This window comes from Pundamilia nyererei, unplaced genomic scaffold (assembly GCF_000239375.1).
Source record: "Pundamilia nyererei isolate P.nyererei 1_Seehausen unplaced genomic scaffold, PunNye1.0 scaffold00064, whole genome shotgun sequence".
Taxonomy (NCBI): Eukaryota; Metazoa; Chordata; class Actinopteri; order Cichliformes; family Cichlidae; genus Pundamilia; species Pundamilia nyererei.
In genome coordinates this window covers 1459951-1476438 of record NW_005187465.1, presented here as the reverse complement: position 1 = coordinate 1476438, position 16488 = coordinate 1459951, and the positions used below count along the sequence as shown (strand labels likewise).

At 41.4% G+C, this 16488-nt stretch overlaps 1 protein-coding gene across 2 annotated transcripts in view; it reads left to right on the top strand.

Annotated features, from left to right (window-relative positions):
• The first annotated feature begins 347 nt into the window (after positions 1-347).
• The window catches only part of lrch2 (leucine-rich repeats and calponin homology (CH) domain containing 2), a 32622-nt gene continuing 16481 nt past the window's right edge, over positions 348-16488 (top strand). Inside the window, exons 1-13 of one of the 2 annotated variants that reach the window (XM_005735469.1) lie at positions 348-727; positions 9440-9584; positions 9841-9967; positions 10715-10820; positions 11932-12068; positions 12274-12404; positions 12568-12655; positions 13771-13867; positions 13993-14090; positions 14223-14290; positions 15274-15378; positions 16077-16145; positions 16403-16465. In XM_005735469.1, coding sequence (XP_005735526.1) covers positions 493-727; positions 9440-9584; positions 9841-9967; positions 10715-10820; positions 11932-12068; positions 12274-12404; positions 12568-12655; positions 13771-13867; positions 13993-14090; positions 14223-14290; positions 15274-15378; positions 16077-16145; positions 16403-16465 — 1469 coding nt within the window. In that variant the 5' untranslated portion in view covers positions 348-492. The remainder of the gene's footprint in view (positions 728-9439; positions 9585-9840; positions 9968-10714; positions 10821-11931; positions 12069-12273; positions 12405-12567; positions 12656-13770; positions 13868-13992; positions 14091-14222; positions 14291-15273; positions 15379-16076; positions 16146-16402; positions 16466-16488) is intronic. The other variant, XM_005735471.1, reaches the window with a different exon arrangement.

Genomic DNA, 16488 nt, shown 5'->3' with positions numbered 1-16488 from the left:
TTGACTCACTGTTTAGACAACCAGGAGCAGTAAAGCAGTAAATGATTATTGATATCCAGTGAATGTGATGAGAGCTGTACTATAGAAACATGTTAGATTATATATGTTTTATTTCAATGTTATAATAAACCTTTATACGCTAAACATTTTTTAAATAACTATCTACAGTGCACCAATTAATGTGCTATGCTTGTGCCCCCTGTGTCATTCTGGGTCTCCTGTTAAAAGGTGTTTATTACCAGATGGAGAGAAAAAAGGGTTAAAAGCCCAAAATGGCCACCATATCCCCTCATCATCATCATCATCATCACCAGCAGCAGCAGTAGTAGCAGCAGCAGCACCAATACCTCAGAAGCCCATCCCCTAGCGTCCGTGCTGGGAATGTACCGTGTATGCGCATGGGCGGAGAAACTGCCGCTGTGCGCTGTTATTATTGTAAGAGTAATTTCTTTTTTTTCTTTTTCTTTTCTTTTTTTCTTTTTCTTTTAAAAAATGGCGTCCAGTCAGGGAGGCGTGGGAGCTGTCACCGCTCTACAAAGCCATCACTATCCCACCGGACCTCACTGGAGCCCGGGCATCACACCGTTCCAGCAGCAGCACCACACGGCCCGAAGCCTGGACCGGGCTCTGGAGGATGCCGTGTGCTCGGGGATACTGAACCTGAGCGGCAGGAAGCTGAGGGAGTACCCGGGGATGAGCTACGATCTCACCGATACAACACAAGCAGGTGGGTTGGTGTGCACGCGTGAGGACTACAGGAAACAAAACGTAAACCAGCAAAAAACAGAAAACACGTACTCGTGGATGAATGCAGCATGTCCGCATTGTGCATGGATTTTATCTCGATTTTGTGGATAAAGGCGCAATAACGTGTAGGATTATGATAACGTGACATTATTTATAGGAGTATACCGTGTACTCCGCGGACTTCTGTAAATGCACATTTGCTACATCCTGCTTGTAATTACTGTCCACCGGGGCTCGTATATCTGTAGTTTAGTGCGCTGTTGTGTTGGTCGACGCCAGTAGCTTTCAGTCCCCCCCCGCCCCCCGAGACACATGAATGAGACGGCAGGCGCACCCAAGTAGGTGCTGTGCAGTGGTTTGCACACCAAGCTGCAGCTGATTCGGCACGGGGCAGCTGGAGCACTACACGAATGAAGCCTGCGGCAACGAAGAGTGTGATTCTTGCTCAATGAATATCATTTGTGATGAACATGTGGCACACACACGCGCGCGGCTTTTTTCATATTCGGCACAATCAGACAAAAGATGCAGGGTACTTGCTGGCAGCCTCACGCCCCTTTGGTTGCTTGGCTGTATATGCCCATATAGTGTAGCTTGTAATGTACCAGACAGGAGGAAGACACGGGTTTACTTTTGGTTTCACGTGTAGGCTGATTCCTGTTTTAACCCATGTCTTTATTGGGCGATCTTTTTCTGGGTCACCCTTAACCGTAGTTAGTAGGTCAGTATTAGTGTCACGTTTTTCAGCAGTCTGTGTTATCAGTGTGAGGTCATACATACATAAGTTTTATTGGGAATGGCCTGACTTCAGTGGCTGTGCGTTTAATTAGGGTAGACATACATATATTCATCTTTTTGCACACATTTGGTAATTTTGGTAATACTGGCTTGCTATTTATCATTTCCAAGCATTAACATGAGCATGTGGAAGATGCCAAATCTCAGAAATGATAGTCTCCTCCTCTGATGTGTCCATAGACCATCTGGTGTTAATCTGTCATCATGTGCAGCTCTTACCCTTACCCGTACCCCCAGGGTGTTAAAATTTTCTACTCCAAGATTTCAGAACCTCTTCACATCTAGACAGTCTTCTTTGAGCACACCTGAAAGTGACTTGTTTAATTACTGAATCAAAAATAAAGCAAAAAGCACGATATGCACAGGGCTCCAGCCACTGAAAATCATTTGTGGGCTTGGTAGGAGGTGAAAGGTTTGCTGAACAAGCAGACATGTCTTCCAGTACTAAGCTATAATCCAACTATTTTCTTACATGCTGCTCTGCTGTTCTTAGTCGTTAGTAATCGTTTTGTGAGTGGGCTTGTCCACCCAGATCTATGGAAATTTGCTCATTTGATAGTCATGTGTGCTAAATCTCCAGAATAAACAGGACTTATAACAATACACACCATTAATAACCCAGAGGAGCTCAGGGCCTTCTTGTTTTACACAGATTGCCAGTCATGTTTCGTGACAAACCGCAAAACAGGAAGTTTGGGGTGAACTATTTACAGACTGTTAGGCCGTCTTTGTAATGATCTGCTCTTCTACTAGTCAGCTTTGCTCCATTGAACTTCAGTCAAAACATCTGCCAAGAGTTTTATTTATTTATTTATTCGCGTTTTAAATTTAGAAACAGCTTCTATTATCTGGAGTGCTCATTATAACAGCGATGATAACTCGAAGAGGTGGGAAGGTTTATATTTCTGTGCCAGTGCAATTCAGGTGCTGTAAATGCTGCACGCCTCGCGCTTGTATCTCACGCCTTCATTTCACTCTGTCAAATTAAAGGTGTGCCAGAAGGGAAGTGTCACTTACAGATGTGCGAAGAGAGATCAACACCTCACGGCGCTACCCTTCAATTGCAATCTCTGCTGCAAATAGAAACGGTGTCATTTTTGCTGGCTCAGTCAAAATCAGATGCAATTTAAAGTTAACTTTAATGCATCTTTTCTTATAAGTCTTTGCTGCAGCTTTCAGTCGTCACTGAACAGTGCCAGCTCTGTAAACTAAGACCCAGCTTGTTAAGCTACATTATTTGTTACACCTGAAAACTGAAAGGCGTTTAAAAAAAGAAGAAGTGGCTCTTGATATGTCTCGTGATAAGCTATTTCGATAACATCGCGTTGCTGCTCTTAGAAAGCGAACGGATTCATCCGACGGCTAAGCAGCAACCAAAAAGGGAGCGGACATCACACGAGGGTGTCCGTTTGCAGTGTGCTGCTGCTAGTTTGTCTCCAGTCGGGTTGTTTTCCCACAGGGAAAGCGCTGAGAATGCTGCCCCGAACTTGTGTAGAAGTGCATGCGGGTTAGTGCATCTGTCTGGTTCATATCCCCAGCATGCCTCTACCTGCCATTACCCCACCGCCGCGAGGTGCCTTCACCGTACCTTCACAGGTGTGCGTTATTGTCAGATATTCAGCCAAGTTTACACCAGCTGTTTCTGTGACTTCTCAGGAAAAATGCTAATAAAGACATTTCAAATTGGGATTTCTTGGAGACCATGATGACTCATTTATGGTATAATCAACAATACATGCATTAGATTTAGTGTGTGGTTTTATCTTCCATTTTTAATGGCTGTGCCACAATTGAAGATCGCACCTAATCTGTCATCACACTATAAACACTTCACTGTCTGGCTAATTACTCCGTCATCCACTAATAGTTTGATCTAATATTTAATGGCCAAAATGAAGAGGTAAGTGAAAAAAGGCGTGTAATGCAGTTTTTGTCACAAAAAGAGATAATTTGACAGCCAAGAACAAACCAAAAAGCCCACTAAGATACTGGAAGTCCTTGAAACAGGGGCCAAAATGCAACTTGGGCATTCTTTATTCGATTTTGTGGGACTTTGTGTGCACAGTAAATCTCACAAGGTGCTGCTGCATTCCTTATAAGTTAAACTCTTCAAGGACGGCCTCCACAAGGACACAAGTATCAAGCAAACATTCTCTGCCTTAATAATCAACCAGTGTAAATACTGAAAGCGCCACAGCTCATTAAAGTTCAAGCAGGCTGACGCCCCCCAAAGGCTTTAAAAGTGCTGCTCATTCTCTGTGCTCTGTTAAATCAAACATCCTCTGTCTCTCCTGAAAGCCTGTGCAGAACAGCAAGCGCTTCGGGCAACAGAGTCGTCCCATAATTATGTCTTATATATGAGACACAGCATAAAATTTTCCTTTAAATCCCTTTTTGAGAAAATTGTTAGTTTCCTTTAGTTGAAGGTAGTCTTTGAAAAATAGCAGAGATAAAGGCCTTTACTCACCCACGCCTAGACTGGGTTATAGACGCAGGCCTGTATATTAATGATGCCACTGTTAAACATTTAGACTTGAATGTAAAATGATCAGAAAATGAAACGGTGGTCTCTAATTGATTCTTTTCTGTGAAGCAACAGCTTAAAAAGCACTGGAGTTACAAACACGTTCAACAGAAGTAACATTCACATTTTAAAAAGGCACCAAGGACATGTTCACAGAATTTTTCTTTTAGTTCGCAGCTAGGCTTTATCTGCGTGGCGTACGTGCGTGACAAAAAGCTCAACAAATGAAGGTATAACCACAGTAAATTAGAAATGTGTGTGTCATATAACAGAGTGTGACTATTTTAGTGTCGTCTCAAAGTAGGATGTGTTAGAATTTAACAGGAACAATGTGGCATGTCTGAATTTTCCAATCAGACATTTGTAGTGTCCAAATTTGTGTAGTGTGACACAACCAGAGTGTCTGCTTCTTCATTTAAAAATAGGAACATGAATCAAATGCTTGACATGTGATTTAATTTCATTCAATTAATTTCTGGTGTAATAGACTCAGTGAAAAATTAATGTTGGGGTTAATATCTTAGGCGCTAAATGTATAATAAATAGTTTGAACAAAAATCAAATACTATTATATGTCTGAAAAGCCTATGATCATAGAATAGAATAGAATAGAATAGAATAGAATAGAATAGAATAGCCCTTTACTGTAAATAAAAATAGTAAGGCAGCAGGAATAACTAACAAACAGGAGAAATATATACAAAACAAGGGAAAGGCACACATTACAGATCAGGTTGCAAAGGACTTGGTCTGAGTAGAGTCCTTGTGAGTGGCCTGAGTGATGAGGGTTACTAAGACCATGGCTCAGATTGGTAGGTGGGTGGACAGGGATGCGGTGTAGGGGGATAGTGTTTGTTTACAGACCAAATGGTCCAGGGAAAGAAGCCGTTTCTGCACATCTATAGTATCTATATCTATATTAATGTTTTCGCATATTAATGTGTCTGTGTGTCTGTCAACACCGGGTGCTGCTGAAGCATGTCTCTGCCCAATCCTGAAGCATCTGGATTGGGCAGAGATCAAAGGATGCGGTTCATGGATCAATTGGACCGCGTTAGTGCCTGACGGTGATTACAAGCTCTCACGGACAACCCCTGCACAGTAGCTGAACAAACGCAGCTGATCAAGAGACTACCCGATCTCTAAGGCCAAATCTCACAAAGAGCACTCTGCACGGTCCAACCCGCAGCACCGGACCACACCCAAATCCTCACAGCCATAGTGGCTGTGGCACATCTGCTGCAGGGTGAAAATTAATTAACCCCAATTAATCATCCTTGACATGCACCTTCCATGTTTTCATTAAACTGAATCCTGCGGCATTATTGACAGAATACAGTAAATAGAGTATGATGGTCTCATTTTCCTGCAGCTTAGAGACAAATAACTTAGTGATAACAAGCTGAATTTCTAAATAGCAACTTAAAGCTATTTTTATCCTCTCTTCAAAATCAGTCTCTTGCTGATCAGAGACTCACTGTTTGCTCCAGAAGAAAGCAATTAGTATTCATTTTGCTGTGTCACGGAAGGACATATCCAAGCAGCATCTGCACTACGAACACAAATGAATAGATTGATGGTGCCGTGGAGCCTTGGTGGAGTGCTTCTCTGCCTGGCGGGCCTTGTTCTGTGGGAGCTTGAGGCAGCAAGCAGGTGGATTAAAGACCCACTGTGCGCTGCAGATGGTGCGTGGCCTAGGTTGGAGGAGGGAAAAGTGGGAAAAGATAGACAGGCATATAAAGCCTGTCTCCACCTACCCCCCAGCTCCCCCATCACCCAGATGATTCAACTACTAACACAGAATACCCAGTTGTGGGACCAGATTAGGGTGTGGAGGGAGATGGGGGAATTGACTATATGCAGCTGGGTTACAGCATCAAGGTCCAAGCCTGAGGGAGAGGCAGAGTTTAGTCTTAATGGAAAGCGTGCATACCTTGTGACCTCAGCTTTAGTCTTTCCCCATGTGGTAATTTCTGCTTCCCTTAACCCTTTGGCTTCTTTTCCCTTTGTGCTGCTGACTGTGTCATAGTCTGCTTCTCACTTCTGCTTACTGACTGCTGTCAGAGCCCATAGACAACTACACAGTCAGAGCCTATCTGTGGAAACCTGCTTGAACTTTAAATCCATATTATCTGACCTTAGTTTCCTATAACCACTGTCTGGACGTTTGGTCATTTTAACTGACTAGTTTTAGTTTGACTAGTCACTAGTTTTGCTGCAACTAGTGGCATTTTTGTTTAAATGCTATTGTGAGAAGCCATATTAGGAACCACACTAGTAGCACCAGAAAGCTAATCTGCTTTCATGTATTAGTGGCATGTATGTAATAAATGCAACTTTCTCTTTTCCCTGGTATTAATTAACCAACAACAAAATCAAGAATTATCCCTCCAGACAATAACTGCTGCAATCAAATGTCCGACAAGTAGTGATAATGACTAAGATCACGGAGGACACTGACATCTGATATAAAGGATATGGAACAAATATCTAGTTTATTATTGATTCTTCAGTTTGTCTGATTCTTCAGGCGGTTTTGTTCTCTTCAAACTGTCTTGTAATCTGACCGAATGGGGCGAAAGGTTCAACATATAGTATGTAATGTTAAAATGCAGGTAAATCAGGCCATTTCAATACAATTCGGGTCAGTTTCTTTTCATAGCTGATAACAACCTTCAGTAGAAGTAGAGAAGGTGTTACATTGCACTGGGGATGAATGAATAAAGGCCTTACTTCCCGTATTTAAATACTAGATACGATATCCTTCATACTAAACAGTAACTTTTTAATAGCAGGTAAGTGAATTTAGTTTCATTAAAACCTTTATTCTGTAGCTCAGTTGTTTAATAAATAGTGGTGCCTATATGTAATTTCACATAATGAGGGGATGGAGGCGCAGCAGTGTTTGGTTTTCCCAAGCAAAGGATAGCGCACTTTGGTTATGTGGGACAGAATAATTGAAAGCCTTCTCTTTATCTGGAGCTCTGCAGCAGCAGCTCCTCACTCTAATTATCTTGTCACCCAGAGATAATTCACAAGACAAGATTGGTCACGCGTGCGCGAGCACACACACGCACACGGACACAGACACGCACGGCTGCAGGAGGGAGAGCGGGTTGTTCACTAACCCCCTGCTACTCTCCTCATGTTGAAATGTCCTTGCCACGATACTGAACCCTTACACCGAACCCTGGTGTATTATCTGTGTGTGAGCATGTGTACAGTAGAAAAACAGAGTTGTAAGACTCAGGTTGCGGTGTAAGGTGCTTTTAGAAAAGTGATGTGCCAATGTGTCCACATTCTCAAAGAATTTAAAGGACATTAACTTGACTTACTGTGAATTTCCTCTGATCAAAACTACTATTTGCCCAACCTTTAAAAAGGCATTAATCTTAGTAGGTAGTGATTTATGTTACTTTGTAGCAGACATCCTCATAATGTAACTGTGTTAACAGATTTAGGTTAGTGAAACACGAGTAGAATACCAACAGCACACACGCAGACACGTACACACATAATTTATAGGCACTGAATCAATAAGTGTTTGACGGGGAATTCAGTGCAGTGCAAGGTAACCTTACGAGTATCCTTGTGTTTCTGGTTAAAGTGCACGGGGTCAGTGATTATTTAAGCGGAAATGTGGACACGATCTAAAGACCTTTAAAAGAAAATAAAGAGTTAAGCTATGCTTCAATTGATCACAGGGCATATTTACATTTTGTTGGCAGGTAGCAGTGAAATTTAATCGTCATGTTTCAGTGGATGAACCTTCCTGTTTTCCTCTTGCAACATAGGTTGAAGACTGAGCCTCAAAGACCATCAGCAGTATATAGGATAAACATTATTTAATATGACTTTCCAAAGTAAGTATTTGGAATACATGTGGAAATTCTGAATGCTGGCTGAGGACAGATATCTGCATAATGAGCTTAAGCATCTGTATCTGTATGCTTCCTTTATTTGACGTTGTTGGGATGAATTCGAAATATTTTATTACAGCAGGCAGATAAAAATGGGGGGTGGAAGCAGAGATTACATTCATGTTCCTGTTGCAGAACAAAAGCACATGCATGTAGCTCATTAAATGCATGGCTACGAATTTTTTTTTTAGCAAACTGCCTTCAGCGGTTAAACAGAGAGTGTTTAACCGCTACTTCTGCTGTCGCTTTGTCGTTTACACAAAATATCTTGAACGAAAAGCCTCGTCTGATTCGGTCGACATAAAAATGGTAAAATTGACCTCATTTGTTTGTACAGATATGTTTGGCAAACACGAAAGTGTCCTACTTATCAAATCTGTGTGCTAAACATTCATCTTCTGCCAATTTAGAAGCTAACTTCAGTGTTATCAGGCGACACAACAGACAGCTCGACAAGTTTAGGAGAACTTGTCACATTAGCTGTACTGTCAACAGTTGTTATTGCCATTTGTGGTTACCAGAAGGTGACTCATACTCATTTTCCTTTCTAGCCACACCTTGAAGTTGGCACCGGGTGTTTTACTGTAGGTGACATGTCGTGACAGGATTGAGATGGGTTGGCATTGAATTTGGCAAGGGACAATAGTGACTCCTAAGACGAATTCCTTGTAACTTTGTTGATATCTTAACTAAGAAATGCATGCAAAACTCTTAACATTAAACTGTTGGCGTGGGTTTTAATATGAGTGAAGGTGAACTAAGCTCTTAAACGTGAAAAACAATTTAGCCATTGTGATATGCTGCCATGCTATTATAGCCTTAACAGTTGATAGTATGGTTGTTTACTCTGGTATTGTTCTATTATATATCATAACATGATTGCAAATATGTTGAATTTGTATAAAAAGACTTATTTCAGTTAAATGCAATCATAGAACTCATTCACTTTTGACCGTTCTTTTAATAAAAAGAGATAAATCCTATAAAGGATCCTAAATAAATTATTCTGTGCCTCAGCAAACCTGATTCTTCTCTTCAAAAAGTAACCCAGAAAAAAAAAATATGGTTATTTTATTTTGCTGTTAACTTGTCTTTCAAAAAAAAAACCCGACAGATGTAGGATGAGTTCCAACACTCTCCGCTCATTCATACAAATCTAAAGCCATTAATGTGCCACTCCCAGTGAGATCGATGCTGGAAATACTGACGTATGACCCCGCCGGCAGCACTCAAACCTATAAAGCCCAAGACTCTGGTGTAATATTAGACCGACGTTCGATGAAGAGCTACGTTTCCTACTGCTCTGTCACAGATATGTATTGATCAGTGTTTCGAGGCTTTGGGAATGGCTTCTTGTGCAAAAAGCACACATAACTGATGTTAAAGGGTTATAATGAGTTTGTCACCAGTGTGCTTATGCACACAAGTATTCTGTTTCTTCTCCTTGCAGATCTGTCTAAGAATCGTCTCACAGAAATCCCCCCAGAAGTGTGTTTGTTTGCCCCCCTGGAGTCACTCAACCTCTACCACAACTGCATTAAGTGCATCCCAGAAGCTGTTATCAATCTGCAGATGCTGACTTATCTGGACATCAGGTGAGCCATTGCTAACACTATACTTTTATTATTGTTTCAGACTCTAATTGAATACAAAAGGAGTGAATGTTGGTATTCAGTTATATGCCAAAAAAGTGCCTGTTCCCCTTTCACCTTACTTACAGGGTGAAAATGCTCACACGAAAGAGATGTTTCCTCTTTTGCTACAACTCAATTCCCAGTCACCATCGTCTCAGTGTTACACGCTTCTGTATGCTATTTTAAATGCAGGTCATTGTTTTGTCTTTCTCTGCAGCCGAAATCTTCTGACAGTGTTGCCGAAATACCTTTTCAACCTTCCCCTGAAGGTTTTGCTTGTGAGCAACAACAAGCTTGTGTCCATCCCTGAAGAGATTGGCAAGGCCAAAGACTTAATGGAACTGGTGAGCAGCCTGTATACATCAGCCTTTGTATACAGTACAGAGCTTGAGGCACATACACCAGTGTTCTGTCTACACATAACAGAAAACTTAGCAAAGAATCTATTTTAAATTGTGTCTTTAGGCACTTTTTAACTAGCAGCCTGTCACAAAAACACAATCGTTTGTTCCAATTCATTTAGTTGAATCTATAAGGAAATGCCAGATAACACAGTTCAATAGACATAAAATTTTATTTTTACACCAACAAGGTGATTCCCAATAAGCTATTAGCCAAGAACTTGACATATCTCAGCATGGTGTGCAGTATGTTCTTAAAAACTGGACAAAGTGATGACAAAAGAAAATGTGACAGGCCTGAAAGACTACCTGCAGCAGTGCGAGATGATCATGACAGAGAAGAGAACAAAAGATCCAACCTAAAGAAGAGCATTTATTGTCCTTCAAGAAGCCTGGAGAACTATGCCTTAGGACTGCTTAAAGAAATGACAAGAAAGCTGCCTTAAGAGAGTTCAGGCTGTGGTGAAGAATAAAGGTGGTCATACTAAATATGGACTTCCAAGCTCAATAGATTTGTACAAACTCTGCCTTTGCCTTTTATGCTATATTTCTATGTTCTTTGCATGTCTCAGTAAGTTGCTGCACCCATTTCCCATTTTTCTATATGTATGTGTGTGTGAGAGGTGAGAGAGTGAACGCTAATAATTCCGTTTCTCACTCTTTGCCTCCCCCTGCTGGGTTGGATTTCAGGACGTGAGCTCAAACGAGATCCAGGCGCTGCCTGCTCAAGTTGGAAAGCTTCAAGCCTTGAGAGAACTCAACATCAGGAAGAATAGTCTTCACATGCTGCCTGATGGTAAATCCATCACTCATGAAGCTCTCTGTGTGTTTCTTTCACTTGAGACGCATTGATTGCGCATCACTGAGACATTTTGGCATCTATGCCAGACTTTCACAGCCAAGAGAAACAACTGTGCTTTTTATGTTTTGTGTTGCCTGTCTTGTTACTGTTGGCACAGATAAACATAGCAGAAGGCAACTTAATAAATTATAGTAATATATGTCTGAATAACTAAGGATACCTGAATTGACAAGCCCAACTCGAGCAATTCCTACGTGTGGCACATAAATCCATGCAGTCTGTGCTGTTGTCTAACACAGCGGTCCCCAACCCCTGGGCCGTGGACCGGTACCGGTTCGTGGCTTTTTTAGTACCAGGCCAGGAGAGTTAAAGATCGGGTGTGAAATTTATGGTTTTGAGGGTTTTTATTATTTTTTTATCGTTATTTTTTAATCGTTTTTATTGTTGACTTGGTTTCCGTGGGTCTTTTCCTGTGTGTTATGAATAAATCTGTACCGGTACTGGTTTTATTTTGTTGTATATATCCACGACACCTTAAAGGCCGGTCCGTGAAAATATATACATAAACCGGTCTAACAGATTAATAATATTTATAAAATTCTGTATAAAAAATCACGTGTTCAACACAATGAACTAAAAAAATCCCCTTAAAAGCAGTTAGAGATACTTTTACCCATATTTCTACATGCCCTTAAAGTAAGAACCATAGCAAAATATTGCCATTAATTTTGAAGGATGAAATGCATTTTAATCACAAGTCAAGTTAACCCCTTTTTACATTAAAGTACCTTTGAAAAGCTTAACATTAGAACCTCTGCCATAGATGGATGGAAAGAGTACATTATGACAAACAGAGCAATTGAAAAAAAAAAGTGTAATAACATATTTATAGATACAGATATGACCAGATATGATCTTTTTTTATTTGCTGAATTATCGTGGTTGCTTCAGGGTTAAGATAAGAGCCCAAAAACAAGAACTTGACTCTGTTTTAATGATGTTGTTAAACTATTTTTATAAGATCTACCCTAACAGCACATACAAATTTCTGATGATTGTGCAGTCGAAGCAGTGCACATCAGTTTCTTGTTCTTTGTATTTTCAGAGTTGGCTGACCTGCCTCTCATCCGACTTGACTTCTCCTGCAATAAGATCACAGAGATTCCTCCAGCCTACAGGAAGCTGAGGCAACTGCAGCACATCATCCTAGACAACAACCCTATGCAGTCTCCACCGGCACAGGTATGAGGATTTGCTTTATGGTGGTGCTTTTGCCCATATGTGGGAACAGATGTACAGCACAATTGGAGCTTTATGGATTTTTTTCAAAAAAAAATAGTGGTTGTTTTTGTACATCTAACCCATCCACTTGTGTGGATTTCCTTGTAGTTCCCTCTGTAGTGGTTGGAGTGACTTCAAGAACACATTTTGTGTTTATCTATTTCAGATTTGTCTTAAAGGCAAAGTGCACATATTTAAGTACCTGAACATGCAGGCTTGTAGGATGGATAAGAAACCAGACACCCTGGACCTCCCCTCTCTTGGCAAGCGTTGCCTACCGCAACCACTAACAGATAGGTGCTGACAGATTTACTAACTTACTTGCAACCATCATCAAGTATATCATTATATCATAATGCATCTATTTATCACTTCTATTCTGTTAAAAACACCATGCATTGCATTTCTGCTATCTAATCATTTAATGCTGTCTAATTTACGTCATTTTGCACAATTTCAGCATGGAAGATTTTTACCCAAGTAAGAACCACGGTCCTGACTCTGGAATTGGTAGTGACAATGGTGACAAGAGGCTGTCTACAACAGAGGTGAGAGTCCAAACAAGTGTCACACATGTGACATCACTCACTGACTTGTGCCTTCCTGTTTTGGAGCCTCGAGCTGAGCTATATTTTTCTGAAACCAGATCTCATCAGTGATGGGTGGATTTGAAAGCTTAAACAGACTTATATATTAGGGAGTTGTCACTCCTAGGTGAGCCACGCCCCAGAAAGTAGAATACAATTTTATTTTCTCTTGTGTGAGAAAATAAATACATTTTACTACTTAAGAAAGAGCACATATTGAGATATATAACTATGAAAGGGTAACCCGTATCATTTTCTTGATATAATATGAGCTGTTTTTATAGGTGGTCGACTTGTTAATCACACTAAATCTAAGGAGTGGAAAGAGCGTTAGGCTTTGGTAGTAGCACTCATGCAGGTGCACAGAAAGGAAGCAGCTTGGCCCCTTTATCATTTGCCACGATAAAGGGGCTGTTGTTTAAAAAAAAAATACAGACAGAAGTAAATGTTAGCACACTAGGTAAAACAACATAAATATCTGACTAGACAAACTGGCAAGATGTGACCTGCAGGGCACTGTTGGATAATGGAAAGCAAATGTGCAGGGAGGTTGGTTGTCAGCAGCAACACGTGAAGCTTTGTGAAGGTGGCAGAAATCCAAATGGAAAAATACTGATGTGACAGTAGAAGGTGGAAATGTGCAGCTCTGAATAACCTATTTAAAGGACTTCCCTCCAAAACTTGAGTAGCCTCCCTTATGCCTGTAAGCTATAGCATTGCAAAACACTGTGTGAGCTCATTGTTGTGACAGGAGAATAACCGACGAGACCCAAACCAGTATAAGAGACAATGATACTTACAGAAGGATGTCTGGATACATGCAAAGAACTACAAATGCAACTCAAAAGATCATTAATGGAGGAACTGAATATATACATAATATATCTGCTCATTAAAGTTGCTTAGTAAGGCTGTAAACGTGACTTGGCAAATGCTACAGTCACGTGTTGCAGGTGTGGTTTTTTTCCTTTTAATCCTTTTCCATTTAAATAACCAAAATAGCAACAGTAATAATTCAGGTGAATTGATTGCATTTGAAACTTGACTTCCCATTCCTCTGTTTTCCTCTCCTTCAGCCTTCAGACGATGACACCGTCAGCCTGCACTCTCAAGTTTCAGAGACAGCCCGTGCCGACGCCCTGTCACTCCTCTCCAAAATGGACTCTTGCAAAGGTTACCGAAAATAAGTATCACATATTCCCTTTGAAAGCAATAACAGAGACACGGGGTTGTTGAATAAAGTGCCTAAAAATGTGACAGTTCATGTGATGAACGCGGATGCTTCCTCCCTCTATCAGATCAGGATCTCTATGACTTTATAGAGCCCAACCCGGACGAGGATCCTGCTCTGTCAGAGTGCAATGGGCAGCAAAGCAGTCATGTGTCTTGTATAAAGGTATGAATTCATCAATCAGTCTAGAAAACCGAGAAGAATGTGGGAAATCTTTTGAAGACACGTTGGGAGAGAATATCTATCTCTGTGTGCTTGGTCCCGTGACGTGACGTGATGTCCCTGTGTGCGTTCCAGGAACTGGAGAAAGTTCTTAACATGTCTCACCAAAGCAAAGATAAAGACAGCTGGAAAGAGGAGTCAGGGTGAGTTTTTTTTGTGTGTGCAATGCTGTTACTTTCCACCATCCCCTGGACTTTTTAGGGTAACGTAACCGCTCGCTGGAAGGTGAGCTGGCACAGGTTGTGCTAATTGGTACCCAAATCAGATCCAGACAGACCAACAGAGCAAAAGTTGTTTTCGGGAAGCAAGCCCGGTGATGAGGTTAGGCATATGGAGAGTGGACAGCCAAGATGTTGGGCTCAGTGTGCCCCAAGGCTAGCGGGTTGAAAGAAAAACCTGAATCAGAAATATCCAATAAAAGACATGAAAACACCAGGAGTGGTTAGCCTTAGCGTGACTGCCACACTGCTCACCCGCTCTAATGAGAAGTGAGTGGGAAAACCTAGGTATTTATACTGGAGCCAAGGAGTGGTTAATACAGACCAGGTGTGCCACTCCAGCAATTTACAGGAACCAGAGGAAACCATGCGCAGAAAGAGCGAGGCAGCGTGAGAGAACAGAAAAAAAACTTTCACTTGGTTTCTTATCGCAAGTGGCGGCCAGACTGGTGTTTGGTTTGGCAGAGCTTTTAGCACACACAAAAAGACATTTTGTATTATTTATTTTTTTTGTGCATGTACTACCAAGGAGATCTCTTTGGAAATGACGCGTTAGGTGATGACACAGTTTGATGGCTTTCTACCGAATTGCATTGACATTCACATCAATCAGCGACTTCGATGATGAGTGGTGCCAGCAGGTTTCCCCCTTTAATCATCTGCATGTCTCAGCCTGAAACCAAAGACAAACATAATAGGTTAACTGGGGATTCCACACGTGTTTGTAAATGTGCTGGCCCTGCGACACACTGATGACCAGTCTTGGGAGGGGGTGGGCAAACTTTGCCCTGTGGCAGCTGGGATAAGCTGAATTGGATATGAAGAAAATAATAAATGGATGTGTGCCCACACCTAGATATATCTCTAATTAATCACTTGATAATAATTTTGTTCCTCACCTTTCCCAGTTCTGATAAGGAGCAGCTAGCTGAGGAAGAGGACGATGAGCTGAAGGAAGTGCTTGACCTGAGGAAGATTGCCGTCCAGCTTCTGCAGCAGGAGCAGCAGAACAGGTGTGTGGCCCTCACGTCTACTCTCGTAACATAACAGTAGCTGTGTGGTACATCAGCGTTTGCTTAGCTGCTTAAATCCGTGTTGTTCATGTAACATCTTTCTGCAGTTAGCCTAACAGCGATTTCTCCCTGCAAGCCTATAATACCAACAGCATTACTAAATCCGCTTAAAGTCCTCATTAATCTATTCCTTTCTAACAATTTTCTGTATAGGAAAGCGTTACAAAGTAGGCTTACATCATGAGCTTTTAAAAGAACCACAGTTGTTTTAAAAACTTTCCAAAGTCGTTGAGCGTGACTTTTATAACAAAGCAGCATTACTGCCTAAGCTTCATCAGTTTGATGCCAGCGTTTTGCAAAGTAGTCATAAAAAATGTGCCGTGACTAATACATGCCCCGCTGTATAGAAATTTTAAGTAATAGTCCTGTAAGTGGTTTGACAGAGCAAACAGACAGGCATCGAAGTCTACATTTCCAGTGAACTGGACAGTTTGGTTTACTCATTGAACAAATCCACTGCGTCAGCATTCCTGCCCAATCTTTTACGCCACATCTCTACCTACTGCACTTTACCGCTTTTGTCTTTGCAAGTCGGACCCATATCAGCTTTACCTGACTTTTTCTTCTCCACTTTTGCCATTTCCTGATCTTCTCCTGTTCCCCCGACTTGCCTACTGCTTGTTTGTGTGGCTTCTTAGACGACGGTCCTTAATTTGCAGAGCCGAAAGTCTAATTCACAGGAGGAGAGTGACCGGCCGGGCACACAGGTAGAGCGATTTTTTTTTTGTCATGGTTTACAGTTTGCTTTTTCAAATTCATTTCATACATACAGGCGTCTTACGAGAATAAAGTAGCAGCTATTTTTGATTCTTTGCACTCACTTCCTGTGACTCAGTGTACTGAGGTTTTGGGTTTTTTTTGTGACATGGTCAAAAAATATTTCATGCACTGCATGTGCAATGTAATCTCAGCCTGTTTGAACAGTTCTTGTGTTCGTCTGTTTGCCGTATGTGTGCGTCTGCAGATTCCTCAGTCACTCTGGAAGCTCCGGCAGCAAACCGAGACTCACACCTCAGACCGCTCGCAGGTGAGTTCTGTGCTAGTGCGTCT